At 39.5% G+C, this 24012-nt stretch overlaps 1 protein-coding gene across 2 annotated transcripts in view; it reads right to left on the reverse strand.

Annotated features, from left to right (window-relative positions):
- OSBPL9 (oxysterol binding protein like 9) overlaps positions 1-19494 on the reverse strand; it is a 165669-nt gene extending 146175 nt beyond the window's left edge. For both annotated transcript variants that reach the window (XM_065913286.1, XM_065913280.1), the window contains exon 1: positions 19358-19494. In XM_065913286.1, the coding sequence (XP_065769358.1) occupies positions 19358-19468 (111 nt within the window). In that variant the 5' untranslated portion in view covers positions 19469-19494. The remainder of the gene's footprint in view (positions 1-19357) is intronic.
- Between the last annotated feature and the right edge of the window lie 4518 nt (positions 19495-24012).

Genomic DNA, 24012 nt, shown 5'->3' on the forward strand with positions numbered 1-24012 from the left:
GCGATCAATGCAAAGAAACAGAGGAAAACAATAGAATGGGAAAGAAGAGATCTCTTCAAGAAAATTAGAGATACCAAGGGAACATTACGTGCAGAGATGGGCTCAATAAAGGACAGAAAAGGTATGGACCTAACAGAAGCAGAAGATACTAAGAAGAGGTGGCAAGAATACACAGAAGAACTATACAAAAAAGATCTTCATGACCCAGATAATCATGATGGTGTGATCACTCACCTAGAGCCAGACATCCTGGAATGTGAAGTTAGGTGGGCCTTAGGAAGCATCACTACGAACAAAGCTAAAGGAGGTGACGGAATTCCAGTTGAGCTATTTCAAATCCTAAAAGATGATGTGAAAGTGCTGCACTCAATATGCCAGCATTTGGAAAACTCAGCAGTGGCCACAGGACTGGAAAAGGTCAGTTTTCATTCCAATCCCAAAGAAAGGCAATGCCAAAGAATGCTCAAACTACTGCACAATTGCACTCATCTCATACTCTAGTAAAGCAATACTCAAAATTCTCCAAGCCAGGCTTCAGCAATACGTGAACTGAGAACTTCCAGATATTCAAGCTGGTTTTAGAAAAGGGAGAGGAACCAGAGATCAAATTGCCAACATCTGTTGGATCACTGAAAAAGCAAGAGAGTTCCAGAAAAACATCTACTTCTGCTTGACTATGCCAAAGCCTTTGATTGTGTGGATCACAACAAACTGTGGAAAATTCTGAAAGAGATGGGAATACCAGACTACCTAAGCTACCTCTCGAGAAATGTGTATGCAGGTCAGGAAGCAACAGTTAGAACTGGACATGGAACAACAGACTGGTTCCAAATAGGAAAAGGATACATCAAAGCTGTAGATTGTCACCCTGCTTATTTAACTTATATGCAGAGTACCTCATGAGAAATGTTGGGCTGGAAGAAGCACAAGTTGGAATTAAGGTTGCCAGGAGAAATATCAATAACCTCAGATATGCACATGACACCACCCTTATGGCAGAAAGTGAAGAAGATCTAAACAGTCTCTTGATGAAAGTGAAAGAGGAGAGTGAAAAAGTTGCCTTAAACGTCAACATTCAGAAAACTAAGATCATGGCATCTGGTCCCATCACTTCATAGCAAAAAGATGGGGAAACAGTGGAAACAGTGTCAGACTTTATTCTTTTGGACTCCAAAATCACTACAGATGGTGATTGCAGCCATGAAATTAAAAGATGCTTACTCCTTGAAAGGAAAGTTATGATCAACCTAGACAGCATACTAAAAAGCAGAGACATTACTTTGTCAACCAAGGTCCATCTATTCAAGGCTATGGTTTTTCCAGTGGTCAAGTATGGATGTGAGAGTTGGACTATAAAGAAAGCTGAGCACTGAAGAAATGATGCTTTTGAACTGTGGCGTTGGAGAAGACTCTTGAGAGTCCCTTGCACTGCAAGGAGATCCAGCTAGTCTATCCTAAAGGAGATCAGTCCTGGGCGTTCATTGGAAGGACTGATGTTGAAGCTGAAACTCCAATACTTTGGCCACCTGTTGCAAAGAGCTCACTTTTTTTTAAAAGACCCTGATGCTGGGAAAGATTGAGGGCAGAAGAAGAAGGGGACGACAGAGCATGAGATGGTTGGATGGCATCACCAACTCAACAGACATAAGTTTGGGTAGACTCTGGGAGTTGGTGACGGACAGTGAGGCATGACATGCTGCGGTTCATGGGGTCGCAAAGAGTCAGACACAACTGAGCAACTAAACTGAACCGAACTGAACTCTTATAATACTGGGGTAGTGCTTTAAACACAATTAAATATAATTTTATTTACCTCTCACACCAATCTTATGATATGAAGGTGAAGGTGAAGTCGCTCAGTCGTGTGAGACTATTTGCGACCCCCTACGAGGCTCTTCCACCCATGGGATTTTCCAGGCAAGAGTACTGGAGTGGGTTGCCATTTCCTTCTCCAAATCTTATGATATAGGTTCTTTTATTATACCCGTTTTATAATTTAGAAAATAAAGGCTCAGAAAGGCGTAAGTTACTTGCCTATGGATTCACAGATAACAGGTAAGTAGAGAGGATTCCAATCCAGGTCTGACTCTAAAGATTATGCATTTCTACCACAGTTACTACAGATCTGGTTAACTTCAGTGTCCTTTCAAAGTTTCTCTGAGCCACAAAGGCTGTGTGTCAAATCAGAGATCTTTCTGAATTCATCAGTGCAAATAACACCCCACAAAGCACTGCAGCAGTGCTTCAGAGGGTGGTACCCCTGCGTTCTGAACTGCTAGCAGATAAACCCTAGGTCATTAGACCACAGATAGAGGTCCACATTCCTTATCTGAGATTTCTGGATCAAACGTGCTTTAAAATTTAGAATTTTCAAACAGTAACAAATATAGAGTACATAAACTGTCACACACCTGCAACAGAGTCTGGAGTATTAAACATTTAATGAATTTCACAATCAAGCATACTAATATTTTGGTAGTATAACATATATTTATACTAAGCATAATAAAGATTATAACTAACCACACAGTTCAAGGCAGGCTTTACTTCCAAATGAGAATATAATACATTTAGAAAAAAAGAAAGCTTCTGGAATTCAGAGACTCGGGGATTTCTGAGCTACAGGTAAAGGACTGGAGACTTGTATTTTGATCTGTGATCTCTTAAATTGTAAAGTCCCAGGTCTTTTTTTATTTCTTAAAAAGGATAATTTTATCTTCAATTCAAAAATTCAGGTCAACAGATCAGTGACCAAAACCACTTTCACAGGGTTTAATTAAGCACAACTCTGATGATGGGGATTTCTGCATCCTTTCTAAGAAAAGTTATCTATAACATAAAATACTAAATTGTAACCTAAGTGCTGCAAATTACTTAGCATGTCAATATATACTGAACCTCAATGTATAGTTTCTATTTTTCTTTTATTCCTCAAAATCAATTCAGTTCAGTCCAGTCACTTAGTCGTGTCCAACTCTTTGCGATCCCATGGACTGCAGCACGCCAGGCTTCCCTGTCTATCATCAACTCCCAGAATTTGCTCAAACTCATGTCCATCAAGTTGGTGAAGCCATCCAACTACATCGGCCTTGTCCTACTCCTTGCCCAATTTGGAACCAGTCTATTGTTCCATGTCCAGTTCTAACTGTTGCTTCTTGATCTGCATACAGATTTCTCAGGAGGCAGATAAGGTGGTCTGCCTTTAAGAATTCTTTAAGAATTTTCCACAGTTTGTTGTGATCCAAACAAAGGCTTTGGCGTAGTCAAGAAAGCCAAAGTAAATGTTTTTCTGGAATTGTCTTGCTCTTTCTATGAACCAACGGTTGTTGGCAATTTGATCTCTGGTTCCTCTGCCTTTTCTAAATCCAGCTTGAACATCTGGAAGTTCTCAGTTCACATACTGTTGAAGCCTAGCTTGGAGAATTTTGAGCAATACTTTGCTAGGGTGTGAAATGAGTGCAATTTCTCGGTAGTCTGAACATTTTTTGGCATTGCCTTTCTTTGGGATTGAAATGAAAACTGACCTTTTCCAGTCCTGTGGCCACTGTTGAGTTTTCCAAATTTGCTGGCATATTGAGTGCAGCACTTTCACAACATCATCTTTTAGGACTTAAATAGCTCAGCTGGAATTTCATTACCTCCACTAGCTTTGTTCATAGTGACGGTTCCTAAGGCCCACTTGACTTTGGACTCCAGGATATCAGCTCTAGGTGAGTGATCACGCCACCATGATTATCTGGGTCATGAAGATCTTTTTTGTATAATGTTTCTGTGTATTCTTGCCACCTCTTCTTAATATCATCTGCTTCTGTTAGGTCCATACCATTTCTGTCCTTTATTGTGCCCATCTTTGCATGAAATGTTCCCTTGGAATCTCTTAATTTTTTTGAAGAGATCTCTAGTCTTTCCCATTCTATTGTTTTCCTCTATTTCTTTGCATTGATCGCTGAGATAGGCTTTCTTATCTCTCCTTGATATTCTTTGCAACTCTGCATTCAGAAGGGTATCTTTTCTTTTCTCCTTTGCCTTTCGCTTCCCTTCTTTTCTCAGCTATTGGTAAGGCCTCCTCAGCCAACCATTTTGCCTTTTTGCATTTCTGTTTCTTGGGGATGGTCCTGATCACTGCCTCCTGTACAATGTCCCGTTCATAGTTCTTCAGGCACTCTATCAGATCTATTCCCTTAAATCTATTTGTCACTTCCACTGTAGAATCATAAAGATTTTGATTTAGGTCATGCCTGAATGGTCTAATGGTTCTCCCTACTTTCTTCAATTTAAACCTGAAATACTAAATTAAATCTTCCCAAATACTAAATTAAATCTGCCCAAATACTAAATAGTGATTGTTATTTCACAAAAAATGACTGAAGGAAATGATAGGGGTGTGTTAAACTCCAGGAAGTTTATGCTGTTTATTTATATTTCTCCCACCAAACTTACAGTGATAATCCATTATTATCATTCAACTTCACTTTTCCATCCAAAATTGCCCAAGAGTGTTTCTCCTTATTTGGAAAAGACTAAGTCAGGGTCCAAGATAGTAAGATCATGAAAAGATGAAAAACAAGAACAGCACTAGAAAAATTTAAAGATGGGAAAATTTGTACAACATCTAAAATAATCTGGTTAGCAAGAACAATAGCCAGAGCCACAGATATTTGAACTCTCAGTCCTAATTCTAAGACTCATCCTACAGGCCTCAATTTAGAATAAGGTTATGCTACAAAAGCTCCTTGTTCTCATTTGGAATTTAGAACCCAGAACAAATTCTTGCAAAGAAACTGTTGAAAATGGTCTCCAGATTAGCTAGGAAAAGCACTTAAAATACAGCATGTGATCAAAAGATAGGGGGAACGTTGTTATCAGTTCAAACACTGCCTAAGAAATTATTTTCTTAAAGAATTTCTTTTAGATGTTGTTGCTTAAGGGAAAGCAGGACTACAAGGAATAAGGAAGTTAGTCAAGAATTCAAGAACTATGCCGAAGGGCTTACAAGACTGTCAAGGACTTGATTAGTTAATGATCTATGATAAACATTTCACTTTTATAAACGGGGCGGAGCGGGGGAGAAACACATTTTTAAAAGGCAATTTAAAAACACTCATTCCAAACAGACTTGTGATTGCCAAGGAGGAGAGGGGTTGGGGAGGGATGGCTTGGGAATCTGGGGTTAGCAGATGCAAACTATTATATACAGAATGGATAAACAACAAAATCCTATGTATAGCACAGAGAGCTATATTCAATATCTTGTGATAAACCATAATGGAAAAGAATATTTTTAAAAGTGTATATATATAACTGAATCACTTTGGTGTACAGTAGAGACTGGCACAATATTGTAAATCAACTATAATTCAATAGTAAATAAAACTTTAAAAATTGTTTCAAATAATAAAAACACTCATTCTTTATCAAGTCTAATTTTACTTCAGAATCGCTGTTGCTGTTCAGTTGCTCAGTAGTGTCTGACTCTCTGTAATGGGTTTAAAAAAAAAAATGAAGGCAGAAGAGTTAACACGCAAGCACAGAACAGTGGGTTGGTCACACAACATATCACCTATCTGAAATGTACATTTCATCCTCTTCTGGGTGACGAAAATTTCAAAGGAGAATTATGTTCAAGAATGTGCCACTATAGAGGAGAAGCCAAGATGGCAGAGGAATAGGATGGGGAGACCATTTTCTCTCCTACAAATTCATCAAAAGGATGTGCCACTATCTTTCTGTGGTCATGTTTTGTGAATATAAAAAACTCATTACTCAACAAATTCTAATACTTAGTATCTGCTCCTCCTTTCCCTTCTCTAGGAGGCTTTCACTTTACTGGAATAGATAAAGAGTTTTTCATTCATCCTCAGTGTTTCAAAGAGAACGATCTAAGTCCCTGTCTTAAACAACTTAGATGTAAAAGGACTCAGTACTTTTTAATGATTAATCAATGCAGTTTGTACTTTAGAGTAGCCTATGCAGAAAGTTTGGGAGAAGGAAATGGCAACCCACTCCAGTATTCTTGCCTAGAGAATCCCGTGGACAGAGGAGCCTGGTGCGCTGCTGTCCACAGGGTCGCACAGAGTCAGACGCGACTGAAGCGACTTAGCATGCATACATGCACTGGAGAAGGAAATGGCAACCCACTCCAGTATACCTGCCTGGAGAATCCCAGGGACGGCGGAGCCTGGTGGGCTGCCGTCTATGGGGTCGCACAGAGTCGGACACGACTGAAGCTACTTGGCAGCAGCAGCAACAGCATACAGAAAGTTTATTTCATTGTGATAATGATGTAACTCAGTTATCACCTATAAGCAGACTAGTGATAACTTGGGTTTGTCATTTCAAAATATCAACACTAGCACAATTCAGTATCTATACAGAGAACATTCTATCTGGAGTTAGAAGACTTAATCACATACAGAAAAACTATTGTGTGATTTTTTTAAGTCTCAATTTCTTCATGTGTAAAGGAAGTAATATATAAACTACTTCACCTGTTGCTCATTCCATAAATATTTACTGAATACTCACTAAGTGCCAAGCATTGTTCTAGATGCTAAAGACAAAATGATGAAGGTAAGTCTCTGTTCTCATGGTGCTCACTTACATTCCAGAGGAGGGAAACAGACACTAAACAAGAAAAACAAAATAACTTTAGCAGCTAACAATAAATGCTATGAAAAAATACATCAAGACCAGTATGCTACACCGAGGAAACCAGAACTAAAAGAGACATGTGTACCCCAGTGTTCATCACAGCACTGTTTACAGTAGCCAGAACATGGAAGCAACCTAGATGTCCATCGGCAGACGAATGGATAAGGAAACTGTGGTACATGTACACAATGGAATATTACTCAGCCATTAAAAGAATGCATTTGAGTCAGTTCTAATGAGGTGGATGAAACTGGAGCCTATTATACAGAGTGAAGTAAGTCAGAAAGAAAAACACCAATATAGTATACTAATGCATATATATGGAATTTAGAAAGATGGTAATGATGACCCTATATGGGAGACAGCAAAAGAGACACAGATGTAAAGAACAGTCTTTTAAACTCTGTGGGAGAAGGCAAGGGTGGGATGATTTGAGAGGTTAGCATTGAAACGTGTATATTATCATATGTGAAGCAGATCGCCGGTCCAGGTTCAATACATGAGACAGGGTGCTCAGGGCTGGTGCACTGGGATGACCCTGGGGGATGGGTGGGGGGGGAGGGTGGTGGTGGTGTTCTGGATGGGAAACAAATGTGCACCTATGGCTGATTCATGTCAATGTATGGCAAAAACCACTACAATATTGTAAAGTAATTAGCCTCCAATTAAAATAATTAATTTTTTTAAAAATAAAATAAAATAAGCTTATATTCTAAACTATCAAGTAAAAAAAAAAAAAGACCAGTGTGCTAGTGCTAGTGACTGACAGTAAGGTGTGTACTTTAGACAGGTTGCTAAGGAAAGGCTTCTCTGAACAGGGATGCCTAAATGAAGACCTCCATAACAAAAAGGGAATCAGGCATGCTACAGCCATGGGATAGTATCAGTCCAAGAAGCCAGAAAATACACACGAAGACCCTGAGATAGGAACAAGCTTGAGGCGTCCAAGGAATGGGGGGAAAAAAAAGCTACAGTGGATATAGTGGTGAGCAAAAGGTTTACTGTAGAAAGTTAAGTGGAGAAAGATCACAAGGCCATCAGTTCAATTCAGTTCAGTCGCTTAGTTGCATCTGACTCTGCGACCCCATAGACCGCAGCACGCCAGGCCTCCCTGTCCATCACCAACTCCCAGAGTTTACCCAAGTTCATGTCCATTGAGTTAGTGATGCCATCCAACCATCTCATCCTCTGTCGTCCCCTTATCCTACTGCCTTCAATCATTCCCAGCATCAGGGTTTTTTCAAATGAGTCAGCTCTTCGCATCAGGTGGCCAGAGTACTGGAGTTTCAGCCTCAACATCAGTCCGTCCAATGAACACTCAAGACTGATCTCCTTTAGGATGGACTGGTTGGATCTCCTTGCAGTCCAGGGGACTCTCAAGAGTCTTCTCCAACACCACAGTTCAAAAGCATCAATTCTTCAGTGCTTACAAGGTCGTAAGTCATAGTAAAGAGTTTGAATTTTTTTTCCTACAGTCACTAGAGAATTTTAAGCAGGGGGAAAAACATGATCTTCCTTTTTCCTTTTTTTAAAAGATCACTTGGGCTACTGATAGAAAATGGACTTTAGAGAGCAAAAAGGAAACAAAGAGAACACTTAGGAAGTTTTTGCACCAGACCCTGGTGTTTTACATGCTATAGCAGTAGCAAGGAAAAATGGAAGAGGTTATGAGGCTTAATGAAGCAATATATTTGACAAAACTAGAAAATACCTGCAACAGTGATTAATATAGTAGAGGCTTATGGCACACTGCACTTTCCAAAAATGGCCTATAATAGTATTTCTCATTCTACAAGCTCTTCTAGAACTTTGTCACTCCCTCATTAAGAAGAGGAGTCTTCTGTTTGTGGGTGGGTTTTTGAACTGCCCTTAACCCTGGTGGCTCAGAGGTTAAAGCATCTGCCTCCAATGCAGGAGACCCAGCTTCCACCCCTGGGTTTGATCCCTGGGTTGGGAAGATCCCCTGGAGAAGGAAATGGCAACCCACTTCAGTATTCTTGCCTGGAGAATCCCATGGACGGAGGAGCCTGGTGGGCTACAGTCCACGGGGTCGCAAAGAGTCGGACACGACTGAGCAACTTCACTTCCCTTCACTTTTAACCAAGTACCATCCAGCTGAGCAGAACTATGGGAGATAATACAGATTATTGTATATTGTCTTCCTGCATCACAGACAGCATAGGAATCTTAATCTCCCAAAGCCAGATGACTGAGATCTCATTAAGTAAGGATGAAGGAAAAATGATATCCTTTCCTCATTTTGCTACTTGAAGAAATACAATACAAAATGGTACAACAAATCACATAGAAAAATTTTTAATAAAATGCTTCTGGGTTGTAGAATATTATATATATAATGATTCCATTTGTATAAAATATACATAAAGGTGCATTTAAGCATAAAGAGTTGTTAGGAAAGCTATTCTCCAAAACACAGATAGTAGGATTTCAGGTAGTACTTTCCTTCTTTCTGTTTTATATACTTTTTCAATTTTTTTAAAATTAAGAATATGTTACAGCTCTTCAAGAACAATGAAACTATATTTTTGAAACTTAAAGAGTAATAATGTCAAATTCTGCAGAGACAGTGCTATTAACATGAAAAGTTAAAAGCACCCACTGGGTTCAGCAGCAAAGCTTTCATTGGAGACTTTTGCTAGGATAGTCAGTGAAATTTGAAGGTGAAAACAGATTGCTGTACAGGAAATGCATGAATAAAGACAGACAATGTAGAAGACTCTTTCAATAGGTTTATCTAACTTGAAGAAGAGAGGTAAAGATGGTTTTTCCAAGGAGACATAGAATTAGCAGAGATATTTTTCAACTTGAGAGAGATATAGCCCAAGTTAATTTGTTAATGAAAAAGTCAGTATATCCTAAAATTCGTACAGAAATTCAACGAACCCAGAATAGCCAAAACAATCTCGAGAAAGAATAAAGCTGAAGGGCTTACACTTTCGAATTTCAAAACTCATTATACCAAAAAAATGAAAATCAACAGGCAATCTCAAAATGTATTAAAATTTTCCATATGAAATTGTTACAACTATGATGTTTAGTTGTTATATTGCAAAATAAATATTCTTAAACAACAAAAGTCTATACATAGAAGGAAGTGGAAGACACATGGGCGAGAGGAAGGAGAAAGCAGAAAAAGAAGAAAAACCTATAGACTGAGATCCTCTAAAAATTTGTAAGCAGATGGAATCCAGAACACCCAAGAATTGGTGCTGTTGCTTAATTGCTAAGCTGTGTCCAACTCTTTTTGCAACCCATAGACTATAGCTTGGCAGGCTCCTCTGTCCATGGGATTTCCCAGGCAAAAATACTACAGTGGGTTGTCATTTCCTTTTCCAGGGGATATTCTCAACCCAGGGACTGAACCTGCATGTCCTGCATTGGCAGGGGGATTCTTTACCACTGAGCCACCAGGAAAGCCCACCCAAGGATTACCTCTTCCATTAAGACAGGAAGGACGCAGGAAGGATAGGCAGGAAAGTAGCTATACCAATAGGTGGCAGTACAAGGAGTTGAGAGTGTTCCCACCACATGAACTCTATTGTCTCTGGGAAGCATGGTATCATCTGTGAGAGATGGAGGAAAGAGGAAGATTAAGAGACTAGAGATAGCTGCCAGAATGACAAACCAAATATTTATCCAATATTTCATTTGACCACCTGTGCCATAAGAGTAATGCTAAAATAAAATAAATTCAGTTAAATAAATAGACAATCTTAGCACAAAGGCTCAATGTGAAAAAACTCCAGGAATCAGAATATTAACATTCATAATAATCTTTGTCATGTGAATGGGAAAAAGTTAATTTTGAATACCTCAAAATACTTTCCCCAAATATGATTCCATTTATATCATTCCATGTATCATGTAAACTTAACTTTCACAAAAAAAGTAAATTTTTTTTTTAGTTTAAATTAGTCTAAGGTGATTATCCTTTACAATACAGTAAATGAGAAGAAAAAGACTGAATTGGCCATTTGTTTTTCTCTATAAGCAGTAAAAGGAAATAGGTCCTTAATCTAAATCTCTTGAGCATTGTCCTAGCTAGCTTTGACTGGCATTATATAACTAGTTGAAAATCTAATCCTATGACAACTGCCACATATAAGAGTGGTATATTTAAGAATAGCTCTACTGTCTATCCTTCTACAAATTACTATCATCAACAAAACTGCTTGCAATAAAGCAAGAACTGACTGCTTGTCTGATATAACACACTAACCAAAAGATCCCACACAGTTCTACAGACTAAGGAAGATTAAAACAAAAGCCATTGTTATTAATATAAGCTTAATCAGGTTTTACATAAGCCATAAACATATTTGCTATCAGTATATTCTGCCAAACTTACAAGGCTGTATAAGCAATGATTTCATAACAACCTTCTATATCACATCTCTTAGTTCAAAGGACCTTAGAATGATGTGCTATATTTATAGGGCTTGAAAATTATAATGCTAGTAGTACTATCAAGGATTTACAAGCTTGCTATACAGATAAAGAATGCAATAGAGGGACTTCCCTGGCGGTCCAGTGGTTAAGACTCCATACTTTACACTGCAGAGGGTATAGGCTCCATCCCTGGTTGGAGAACTAAGATCCCACATGCCATGCTCAGTGCAGCCAAAAAAATAAAAATAAAAAAAGAGAAAAACTAAGGTTGACTAGGGTATTCGAGGAAACCACAAGACATAAAATTTCCACATACTTCTTTTCAGGGCATTTAGATTAGGTACAATTTTTCTTGTGTTCCTTTTGCAATTCTAAAGCTACTTTATTAATTTGGATTATTAATATGTACCATGTAAGCTTAATAAAAAACATAGTTAATATAACCAAGAAGTTTATTTACAAAAGTATAAATTCACTTTTAAATGCTTGATGGGTGTGGTGCTGATACATTTCTAGGAGAATCTGAGATTCTCTCTTTTACATCTTTGCAAGAAAAACACATACATTTAAGCTCTTCAAAAACCTAAAATCCAAGAATTAGATGAGAGATGTTATCACCTTCCAGACATTGCTAAGGACTGTCAAGTAACATTTAAATGTGTTCAGATCACCAGTGGTTTTGAAATGCATAGTCTCACATGAGTCTCTTCCAGCTAGCAAGTTAACAGCCAAACACATCACTTCTCCAGTGATTCCTTTTAAAGAAAACCTTCGATGACCCTGACAACATATTAACTCACTATCTCTCACTTTTCTCTCTGAGATGTCATAAAGACAATGCAAACAAGAGAGAGTGTTAAATACCTACAGGTCGTGGCTAAACAAATCATATTTTATAATCTCAACTAGCTCCTCTTACAACCTGGTTAATTTCAATGTGACCCTAGTTATTCCTTTTTCCAGTTCCCATGGCCACTAATCTAAATCTTTACTACATTCCTTAAATCTTTACTCTCATCTTTAATAAGTACCCTGCTTCCCATCGCTAAAACATTTAAGCATACTCCTACCTTAGAAACTCTTTCCTCTCAGTTCCATATTCCTTTGTATTTCTCTCATAATGAAACACCTTGAGCAATCTACACTCATCTTCTCTATTTCTTGCCTCCTATTTACTCTTCAAACCACTCTGACCGCCAAACTTCTGACTCCATGGAAACTTCTCTTTTTGATGCCCCAATTGATCAGTCCAATGAGTATTTTTAAGATTTCATCTATTCAATTCTCTCAGCAGTATTCAAGCCAGTTCCTGCCCTGACTGCCGCATTCTGGTTTTTCTTGGATATCTCTGGCTGCCCCTTTTCACTCTTCTGGGCAGGTTCTTTTCTCTACCCAATCCCTTAGAAACAACTGTGATGGCTTAAAATCCCTCCATAAATTGACACTCCTTTCAAAAGGTAGAGGCTAATTCTCTTTCCCATGCCTAAAATTCCCATCCCCTGTAGCATGAACTGAACTTAATGATTCATTTCTAATGAATGGAAAAAGGCAAAAGTGATGTTCTCAGACCAGGTCAAACAGGCACTTCAGCTTTCTCCTTCCTCTCATTTGGATTACTACTCCTTCTGGGTGAAGCCAGATAGATGCCCTGTCATGATGACACTCATGTAGTCCAACAGAGAGGTTAGCTGGTGAGGAACTGAGGCTACCTTCCAGGAGCCAGTAAAAGGACTAAGGCTTTCTGCCAACAGACATGAGAGTGAGTCATCTTGGAAGCAAATCTTCCAGCTCCAGTCAAGTCTTTCAAATGACTGCAGATATAGCCAATGTCTTGACTGCAACTTCGTGAGAGACCCTGAGCCCAAAGTTCTGAGCCACAGATAATGAATGTTTATTGTTTTAAGTGGATAAAATCATTATGGGCAAAATTTGTTATAAAGCAATAGATACCTAATCCAACGGTGTTTCTCAGTGTTCTATCTAAAGCTCTCTATTATTCCCACTCATTCACTTTCTCATCTCTCCGCATGTGTAAAGCTAATATTTATCTGTAGCCCAGATTTTTTTAAGTTCTGACTATGCAATATCTTTACTTCAATTTCAACATGCCCCAAAGCAACCACTGTTCTCCACCCAACCTATACTTATCTCCCTATCATCATTCATTCAACTAAATCTAAAAACCTGGACTCTCGGGCCTGGTGCACTGGGAGGACCCTGAGGAGTCGGGTGGGGAGGGAGGTGGGAGGGGGGATCGGGATGGGGAATACGTGTAACTCTATGGCTGATTCATGTCAATGTATGACAAAACCCACTGAAATGTTGTAAAGTGATTGGCCTCCAACTAATAAAATAATATTTAAAAAAAATAAAAAAAAAATAAAAAAATAAAAATAAAAACCTGGACTCCATCAAACTCCTCCTCCCCTTCACTCACATCCAATCACTGAAATCCTATCAATATGACTTCAATATTTCTCCATAACCAAAGTATTCTTTTAAAAAATACAAATTTTATCTGAACCTATTGTTTAATTTTAAAAATCACAGAGACAACCAGACATCATGGGCCACTTGATGTACAGGTTTCCCCTGTTCCTAAGAAACCTTCCCTAAGCCAAAATGACATAAAGCAATGATGCAACTGCCTTAGGACACATCTTGCTAACAGATGCACAAAAAAAACTGAGATAAAGTAAAGATGCTCACAGACACAGTTCAAAACTACGGCAGCTTGCTATTATGTATTAATAGTTCCCAGCATGCATGCTAAGTCGCTTCAGTTGTGTCTGACTCTTTGTGACCCTACAGACCTCCAGGCTCCTCTGTCCATGGGATTCTCCAGGCAAGAATACTGGAATGGGTTGCCATAACCTTCTCCTTGGGATCCTCCCAACCCAGGGATCGAACCTGCATCTCTTATGACTCCCACATTGGCAGGTGGGTTCTTTACCACTAGTGCCACCTGGGAAGCCCATAGGTCCCAGGGGAGGAGCTTACTGGTGCCACTCTTGCTGCTTGGGGTGCTCACTGACTCTATAGCAGCTTGCTGCAAAAAAAAAAAAAACAAACAACTCTGAAATGCTTTTCACTTTTCATGTATTTTCCCCAAAAGCAAAAATCCTTTCGATTTCTTTTGGTTAGCAAAAACAGGTACTAAATAAGTCTTTTCTAAAAATGAAGTAGGGTAAAGCAAACTATCAAAAAGTGGAGATACTTGTAATATGTTCCACCTACAAAGTATTCCTGCCCAAAGTGGGGGGTGGGGGGGTGGGGAGCTGAATTTGATTAAGCTTCTAGCTCTATTCAGTTTATAGGAAACATGGAGGATAAAGGAACATGTTTAAATACACCACAAGAATACTCTCAGCAAAATCCAGAATGTGGAAAATCTACAGAATCATTTGCTTTCTTCAACAAATGAGTGGCAAAGAAAAAGAGGGAGGGAAGACATACAGAGTAAAAGAGGCTCAGTTTTACGTGTGGATCTTGTTTGGAATCCTGACTCAAATAAACCAACTGGTGAGGGACAGATGTTTGAGAAAAATCAAGGAAATTAAACACTGCAAAACATATTGAAATATTCACAAATGAAATAATAAGAGATTTGGGATCTGCTTTAAAGTAATCCAGTGGGGCAGGAAGGAGCTTTGGGAGTATTAGTAAGACAAGATTAGCCATATATTGATAGCTGCACAAGCTGGGTGACAGGAATTCATTTTACTATCATCTTTCGTATATGTTTCAAACAAATTTTGTATTATGAAAGTTTTTTCCACAACAAACAGTGCTTACAACACTTAAGTGACTTTCCACTGCCCTGAGTGAAAAGTTCAAATTCCTTATCTCAGTTTACCAAGAAAGTCTTTCATTATCTGGCCCCTGCTTTTCTCTCCCTCTCATCGCACTATTGTCCACCTCACAGCCTAAATTCCAGAACTAACAAGCTCCTTACTCTTGTCTCTCTCTTTTTTTTTCCCCTTGTCTCTTTCAAAAACCTCTATTTCCTCTATCTCAAGCAGTTTTCCCTCTCTGCTTACATGGCTATTCTCTACTCACCATTCAGGTCAAAGCAAACCTACTTCCTCAAGGAAATCTTTTCTGATACTCCAAGACAGAGGCAAGCTGCCCACTTGCGTACCTCCCAACATCCTATTCTTCCCCATCACAGCTCTTACTCGATGTACACCCCAGCAGACTCTAGGCATCATGAGAACATGGACTATTCCCATCTTATTTACAGTTTTAACCCCTCTTCCCAGCACAGTGCCTAGCACATAGTACATACTCAATAAACATTTGATCATCAAAAGGTATGAACACCTACTTTCTAGTCTTCCAACTCCTTGCATATCTGTATCTCCCTCAATTTTCTTTCCTTTCTCGTCTTTCTCTGTGAGCATGATTCACATAAATGGTTAGCTGTTTACACAGTGTTCCCAAATTTATATCCTTGTCCCTCCCTGGGTATCTCAATTAATAAAAATTCAACTAACAGGGGACTTCCCTGATGGTCCAATGGTTAAGAATCCACCTGCCAATGCAGGGGGCACTGGTTTGCTACCTGGTCCAGAAACTAAGATTCCACACGCCAGGGGGCAACTAAGTTAATGTGCCACAACCACTGAAGGCCTTGTGCCCTACAGCCTGTGGATGCAACAAGAGAAGTCACCACAATGAGAAGCTCACACACCACAATTAAGAGAAAAGCCTGTGAGCAACAACAAAGAACCCATGTGCCACAAGGAAGACTCAGTACAGCTCAGCCCCAAATTCAACTAACAAATTCCATGCTATAATCTAACAGATCTTCATCTCCAGGCCTGACTTATGGTTCCAAATACCTTCTGGATTCAATCTCCTGTTATCTCCCCACATGCCTTTACATTAAAGAAGCTCAGAAATTCTCATTATCTTCTTAATGGACTTTATGTTCTCAAGTTTCCCAATTTGTGCATATTTCCCACTGCCTGAAATGCCCTTCTTCTCTTCTACCTTTAAGTCTCAGCTCAAATGTCTCTCTAGCCTTTTTTATGCAATGTTCCCACAGCAGTCTATTCTTATTTCTATTGTAGAATTTATCATACTTTTTTGAAATTATGTTTAGGTGTCTACTCTGCAAGATTTTGAGTTCCTTGATGGAAGGGATTCTCTCCTTCATGTTTTTATCTCCAGCATATATAGTAAAGTGAAAATGAAAGTCGGTCAGTTGTGTCTGACTATTTGCATCTCCGTGGACTATACACTCCAAGGAATTCTCCAGGCCAGAATACTGGAGTGGGTAACCTTTCCCTTCTCCAGCAGATCTTCCTGACCCAGGAATCAAATGGGGGTCTCCTGTATTCCAGGCAGATTCTTTACCAACTGAGCTATGAGGGAAGTCCATATATAAAGTGCCTATTAAAGAGTCCCAAATTAATGCTTCCTGAAGAAACCACTGTTTCTAATAATTAAAAGACAGGAGCATGACCTGAAAAGGTTGCCTAAATCTATTTTCTAAAGAAGGTAATCAGTTTCTCTGTCCCTGTATTAGAAAGAATATCTACTAAACAGTTTTTCAAGAACTGAAAATTTACATAATATGAAAATAAAAGAAATGTAAAATAAAAAGACTATTCATTCCCAGAGGACAGGTTAGGGTCTGGGCCCAGGACCAAAAGATCCAGGTGAAGGTAAGGTTTGGGTGAAACTATTTAGTTCACAGCAATTCCTGTGATCTTTTCCAAAACCTTGAGATTATCTCAATATCAATTTTTGGCATAGGCTAACTCTAAAGCAAGGTCAATCTAGTTTAGTTCAGGGTTTTCATGGCCACCCTAGAATAGACAGACCTCAACTACAGAGCCAGACCAGAGCGCAAATGATTTTGGAAACAAGGAATGGAATGACTTGCCATTTACAGCTCTGCTTAAAATGCTGTGCAACTATTCAGATAATCTTCCTGGAAGATGCAGCTCCCAAGTTATCAGCCGCATGCAGATCATTAAGATGTACCTTCATCCTTCCAAATCCTAATGTACTGAAACAATGTCCAAGTGTACAGAATTCACTGCCAATATTCAATGTGTCTCCTACTTTCTCTTTAAGTGAATACCTATCCTTTACTCATCTTTACTGGACCTCTTTTAATTTGGCATTGAGTATCACCTTATTTTCACAAGATCATTTTATTTTACAATATTTTTCTGTTGTTTCTCTGCAAACACTTTAACACCAAAAAACAAGAGAAAAAAAGAAAAGAAAATTTCTAAGCATCCATTAGTGAGAAATATGATACCTCCTTCTACTGGCAAGCATGATGTTTTACAGTTTAATCTCAGAAGGGAGGATAAGTAATGGGAGGGAGAAGAAAGAAGCATAATGTAAAAAGCCACATTTAGCCAAAGACAAGGAGAAATTTGTCCAAGATATTCAGAAACTAAAAGGGCAGGAGGCAGAAAAAAGATAAGCCAAAGTGAGAAAAACAGGAAAAAAAGAAGATTCTGTCTGGGAGAGGAGTTCCCAAGAAACCCAACTTGGGGCCCCTCCAGTGTGGTCCTAAATTCAGACCCACACAAATTTGGGATTTGTACAGTAACTTCATTCCACAGTGCCACTGAAATTACCTTGAATGGGCTGTAAAGGGTCTGTGGGATTTTCTGATTATCACTTCTACTGAAACTTATTATTACTCTTCATCTATCTGAACTATGAGATTTCATAATTCCAGAGTTTTCAGGGTATAATGTTCATTTGCCTCTCTTTCACAGCTAGCTAATCTTGAACAATATTTAAATTTCATTCAGGTTTGTTTAGTCTTTTCCGCCTTCAAAATCATGTAAAGAAAGGAAGTTGGTGTTGAAAGTTTTCACTTTTTACTCCTGTAGGTTTGTCTTTAGTAACTCAAAGATTGCATTTTTCTCATTCCTGTAGTGAAAGTGAAGTGTAAAAGAAAAGGAAAGCCAAGTTATTAAGACTCCTGATAACACTGCTTACTGCTAGTTCTGTGACCTTGAGCAAATCGCTGAAAAGCCTGGAGCCTCAGATTCCAAAACTGTAAAATGGGGATAATGAATACTTTATTCTGCAGTTACTGTGAGTAAAAAGAATCAAGGGAACCACCTGATTAGAATATAAGCTCCAGAGAAAAGGAATAGTGAATATCTTGAACTTTGTTGATTCTCGCTCACATGCACACGCATAAGCACACACACCCACACACACCTAGCCTAAAGCAGTAATAATTAACACGTAGTGGGCGCTCAATAAATATTTAAATTAACGAAAAAATATCAATACTAGTGTACCCATTCCTCTCGTTGACATTAATCCTTCTTCCATAATCCTAATTTTTTCCCTCTGTCTTCTATTATTTTCTAAAGGTTTCAGGACATTCTATTTTGTCATTTGAAGAGGTTTCCTCCCTCTCACTGGCTATTATTAACTAGACACCATTCAGAGACAGTACCTTTGGAAATAATTTCTCTAATTCCACCCACCTTCCATTTCTAACGCGTCGGGGGTGGAGCGAGAGTCAGAACATAATATTCTCAGCAATTCATGGACCTTTCCCACAGTCACTGATTTGTGTTTAACGACACTGAAGCCCTTAACTCAGCCCTTCCCAGAATATAACTTTCAGGAGACATCGCACTATCCAGTCTCTCTTCGCTAACAAGAGACTCCTGTGAAGGAAATCCTCCGCTCTCAAAAGTTAAGGCGTCGGTGACGCTCGCCCCCAGCTGAATGGACGAGAGTCCTGTGAAAGAGACTCAACTTGGGCAGACTGGAGGAATTTCAGAACCTTTCATGTTGAGCAAGAGCCAGTCACTTCAAGACCTGGCCAAGTTCGTCAGACCACTGCTCTAAGAAAGCAGCGCTCCTCAATCCCTGGAGGGAAGCTAAGGGGCGCGGCCGTCTACAGGGCCTGGTGGGGGACACTGTCAGGTCCATGATTAACATGTGGAAACTGCACAGACCCCGAGACCGAACCCTTCAAGCCACGACTACAACCATGCACCTACCTACAACCGCGCCCCGCTTTACCCCCCAACAAACACCGGACCGTAAGAAAGGAACACGGCTCGCCCCCACCCCATAAATCATACAACCGGTGCCTACTTATTGGCTGCAAGAGAATCTCCTTCACCCTCATTGGCTATCCGGGGCGCAAAACCCTCCCCTACGAGGGAACCCTCCCGTACGGCGGCACCCCCATCCTAGCAACCTCTGCCGGGCTACCAAAAAGCCTGGCCCCCACCTCCATCCAGGAATCGCGACTCCCAGGGCAGCCGGGGCTTTGCCTCCAAGGACTTACTGTGTAGTAGGAGAGCAGCCCTGCATTGTAGTCCAGCACGAACCAACGGTACTGCCAGCCCTTCATTACGTTAGTCCATTTACTCAGCGGCCCTTCCATGATGGACGCCATCTTGGGAGCCGCCAATGACAACAAACGGCCTGACGTCACTCGCCTATAAGGCTGTCAACATTCGGTGGGCGTGGTCATCGCCGACAGGGACGGGCCCAGGGCGGGGCCAGCAACTGCTTCCCGCCTTGGTGGACTCGCGGACTCACGCCTCCAGCTATAAAACTCAAAAAAACCGATTTTCTTTCGGAGTCTGTTGTGTGTAGGACTCCGTGCCCGAAATGTGAAGAATTCAGACATGAATACTGAAGTTAAGGTTACTTATTAACATAGATAATTTTACTGCCCTTAATGATACCTTACACATTCAAATAATTTCACATCTGATATTCATTTAAGCAATTATTCCGCAAACCCATTCATTTAATAAATATTTTTTTGTTTTGTGCTAGCTACTCTTAGGCTTGGGGGTTCAGCAGACTTCATGAGGCGAACAGGCAATAAAAAAATTAGTGTTATATAGTATATTACAATTTGGTAATTTGGAGAAAAATTAAGCAAGTAAAGAGGCAAAGGGTAAGGGGCTGCCATTTTAAGTTCCCAAAGGCCTGAGTGAGAAGGTAACTTTTGAACAAAGACCTGAAGAAAGAGGAGGGAGGCTGGCAAAGGAACAGCAAGTTGTTCTTTGTGAGTAGTGAGCAAGGAGAAGGTAGTTGGAGACAAGGTCAGAGAAGTAAGAGCAGGTTTCTTAGAGCCTATAAAGACAATGGAAGTATTGTCCTAGTATATTGAGGCAATCTTCGAGGTCCTGGCAATGCAACACTGAAGGAGACAGATTCCTTGCTAAGAGTTAAGGCACATAAATTCTGTGATGGAAAGCAAACACAAAACAAGTAAACGTGAAAAATATCTAATAGTGATGAATGCCTTGTGGAGAATTTAAGTAAGTGGATGTAATAGGAAGACAACGGGTAGCTACTTATAAAGTATATAATTGAGTGGTTGTGTAAAGCATCCCAGGAAAGGGCACTGAGATGTGAAGGATAAAAAAAAGGGAACTAAGAAGCAGGGCATTGGCTAGAAGTGGCTGTGAAGTCAAGGGAGAGGTTTTCTTTGTCTTTAATTTTTAAATTTTTTATTTTAGGGGTTTAAAGGTGTTTTGTTTATTCAGGTATTGTGCTGTGAATCCCTCCTATTTGCTGATAACAGAAGCTCTAGGAAAAAAAGAATATTACTGAAGGAGCTAGACAAGAGAACCAACTTACTAGTTAATCAAGTTGGGTGAAGATCTAAAGATCAAATTATTTATGCTTGATATCCTTTTTCTGTTTCATTGAGATATAACTGACATACAACATTGTATGAATTTAAGATGCGCATGATTTGGGAATTTCCCTGGTGGAACAGTGGTTAATGCCACACTCCCAATGCAGGTGGCGTGAGTTCGAGGATCCCTGGAAGGGAAGCTAACATCCCATGTGCCGTGTAGTGTGGCCAAAAAAACCCCCAAAGATATGCATGTGTATATTGTGAAATGATTACTACACTACATTTAGTTAACTCATCACCTCACCTCAAATTTTTTTTTTCTTGTGATAAGAAGTTTTAAGATCTACTCTCTTAGCAACTCTCAAATATATAATACAGTATTATAACTATAGTAACCATGCTTTACACTACATTCCTAGAACTTATTTATCTCATAACTAGAACTTTTAGCCTTTTGACCAACTTTTAGTTTCATGTAGTCCCTCTTGCTTATTTTTGCTTTTGATGCTTTGTGCTTTAGGTGTCATATCCAAAAAAAATCATTGCCCAGACTGAGTTCAAGAAGCTTTCTTATATGTTTTCTTCTAGGAGTTTTATGGTTTCAGGTCTTACAATTAAGTCTCTAACTGATCTTGAGTTAATTGTTGTGAATGATTTAAAATAAGGGTCTAGTTTTATTCTTCTTCATATGAATTGGCACCATTTGTTGCAAAGACTATCTTTTCCTTAACGAATGAGCATTCTTGGCTCTCCTGTCAAATATATATGTGATTGTATATACATGGGTTTATTTCTGTACATTTGATTCTGTTCCATTGGCCTATACATCTGTTTTTATGGCAGTGTCATACTCTTTTGATTACTATAGCTTTGTAATATAGTTTGAAACCAGGACGTGGGATGCCTCTAGCCATGTTATTCTTTCTCAGGATTGCTTTGGCTTTTCAGACTCTTTTGTGGTTCCAAATGAATTTTAGGATTTTTTTTTTTCTATCTCTGCAAAAAACGTCACTGGAATCTTGAGAGGAATTTCACTGAATCTATAAGAGGCTTTGGGTATATGAACATTTTAACAGTATTAATTCTTCTAATTCATGAACACAAAACATCTTCCTATTTATCCATTCCTTTTCCAGTTTCTTTCATTTATGTTTTATAATTTGTAGTATACAGATCTTTTACCTCCTTGTTTAGATTTATTTTTAAGTATTTTATTGCTTTTGTTGCTACTGAAATGATGTCCCATAGGGTTAACAGATGGAGAAGGAAATGGCAGCCCACTCCAGTACTCTTGCCTCGAAAATCCCATAGACGGAGGAGCCTGGTAGGCTGCAGTCCATGGGGTTGCTAGGAGTCAGATGACTGAGCGACTTCACTTTCACTTTTCACTTTCATGCATTGGAGAAGGAAATGGCAACCCACTCCAATGTTCTTGCCTGGAGAATCCCAGGGACAGGGGAGCCTGGTGGGCTGCCGTCTATGGGGTTGCACAGACTCGGACATGACTGAAGCTACTTAGCAGCAGCAGCAGCAGGGTCAACAGAAGCTGGAGCCTAAATAGAAGACCTTGCTTGTGTCTTACAGAGCAACAGTTTATAACCTGCCTTCGCTGATCAGGTCTGCTTTCAGTTTGTTTGATTTATTTTTCCCTTTCTCTAATTGCATACCCTCCAAGCTTAACATAGCCTAGGTAACATATCACCACACTTCTTTTCTTTTTAAAACATTTTTGTATATTTATGACTGTGCTGGGTCTTTGTTGCTGCCTCCAGGCTTTCTCTGTTTGCATTGTGTGGGCTTCTCATTGCGGTGGCTTCTCTTGTTGCAGATCGTGGGCTCCAGAGTGTGCAGACCGCAGTGTGCAGACCAGCAGTTGCAGCTCATAAACTCAGTAGTTGTGGTACCCAAGCTTAGCTGCCCAGAGGCAAGTGGACTCTTCCCAGGTCAGGGATTGAACCATGTCTCCTGCATTGGCAGGTGGATTCTTTACCACTGGACCCCCAGGGAAATCCCACCACACACTTCTTAACACTCCTATAGATAACACTTCTGACATATGGATCACTATGGTAACAGGAGATTAAGTTGTTTTCCAGAAATCTGGAGTTGGTTCTTGCCCAGTTCCGACTGGCTAAGACTAGTGGGGAACACTGACCCTAAAACTGGGCCTGCTCAAAACACTGATTACCTCACCTTTTCCTTACCTCCAATCACATTTCCTCACACCTAAAATCACCCTGCCTCTTTATCCCATAAACATCACAGACCTGTCCCCTTCAGGGAGACAGATCTGAAATTTGTTCTCCTGTCTCCTTGCATGGCTGCCTTGTGAACAAACTCTTTCTTTACTGCAAAGCTTTGTGTTTTACTTTAGCTTTCAGTCAGGCAAACAAACCTCATTTGGTAACACTATTGTAAATGGGATTGTCTTTTTTGCATATAATTTATTGTTAGTGTAGAGAAACATTGGGGCTTCCCCAGTGGCTCAGAAGTAAAGAATCTGCTTAAGTGCAGGAGACGTAGGTACTATCCCTGGGTCGGGAAGATCCCCTGGAGAAGGAAATGGCAACCCATTCCAGTTTTCTTGCCTGGAAAATCCCATGGACAGAGGTGCCTGGTGGGCTACAGTCCATGGGGTTGCAAAGAGTCAGACATGACTTAGCCCCTAAAAGCAACAACAAATAGAAACATTACTGATTTTTGTATATTTATTTGTATCCTGTAACTTTACTGAATTTGGTGATAGTATGTAACTTTTTTTGTGCAGGCTTTAGGATTTTCTGTATATAAAATCATGACATCCGCAAACAGAAAATTTTACTTCTTCCTCTCTGATTTGGGTGCCTTTTACTTGCCTGATTTCTCTGGCTAAGACTTCCAGTACTATGTTGCATAGGAGTGATGAGATTGGGTGCCCTTGTCTTATTCCTAACCCCTGAGTAAAACCTTTCAAGTTTTCACCATGTGGGATGATGTTAGCTGTGGGTTTGTCATACAGGGCCTCTACTATGTTGCAGTCTATTCCTTCTATAGTTGAGAGTTCTTATCATGAATGGATATTGAACCTTGTCAAATGCTTTAGGAAAAAATCATGTATTGTGATGATCTTATAATTTTTATTTTTCATTGTATTAATGTAATATGTCATGCTTATTAATTTACATGTTGAACCATCCTTGCTTCCCAGAGATGAATCTCACCAGATTACTGTGTATGATTGTTTGAATCATACAGTTGAATTTGATTTGCTAGTATTTTGTTGAGAATTTTTGCATCTATATTCAGGGGGATCTTGGCCTGTAGTTTTTTGTTTTCTTGTTGTGGTTCTGGCTTTGGTT

Source organism: Muntiacus reevesi, chromosome 1 (assembly GCF_963930625.1).
Source record: "Muntiacus reevesi chromosome 1, mMunRee1.1, whole genome shotgun sequence".
In the NCBI taxonomy this organism is placed as follows: domain Eukaryota; kingdom Metazoa; phylum Chordata; class Mammalia; order Artiodactyla; family Cervidae; genus Muntiacus; species Muntiacus reevesi.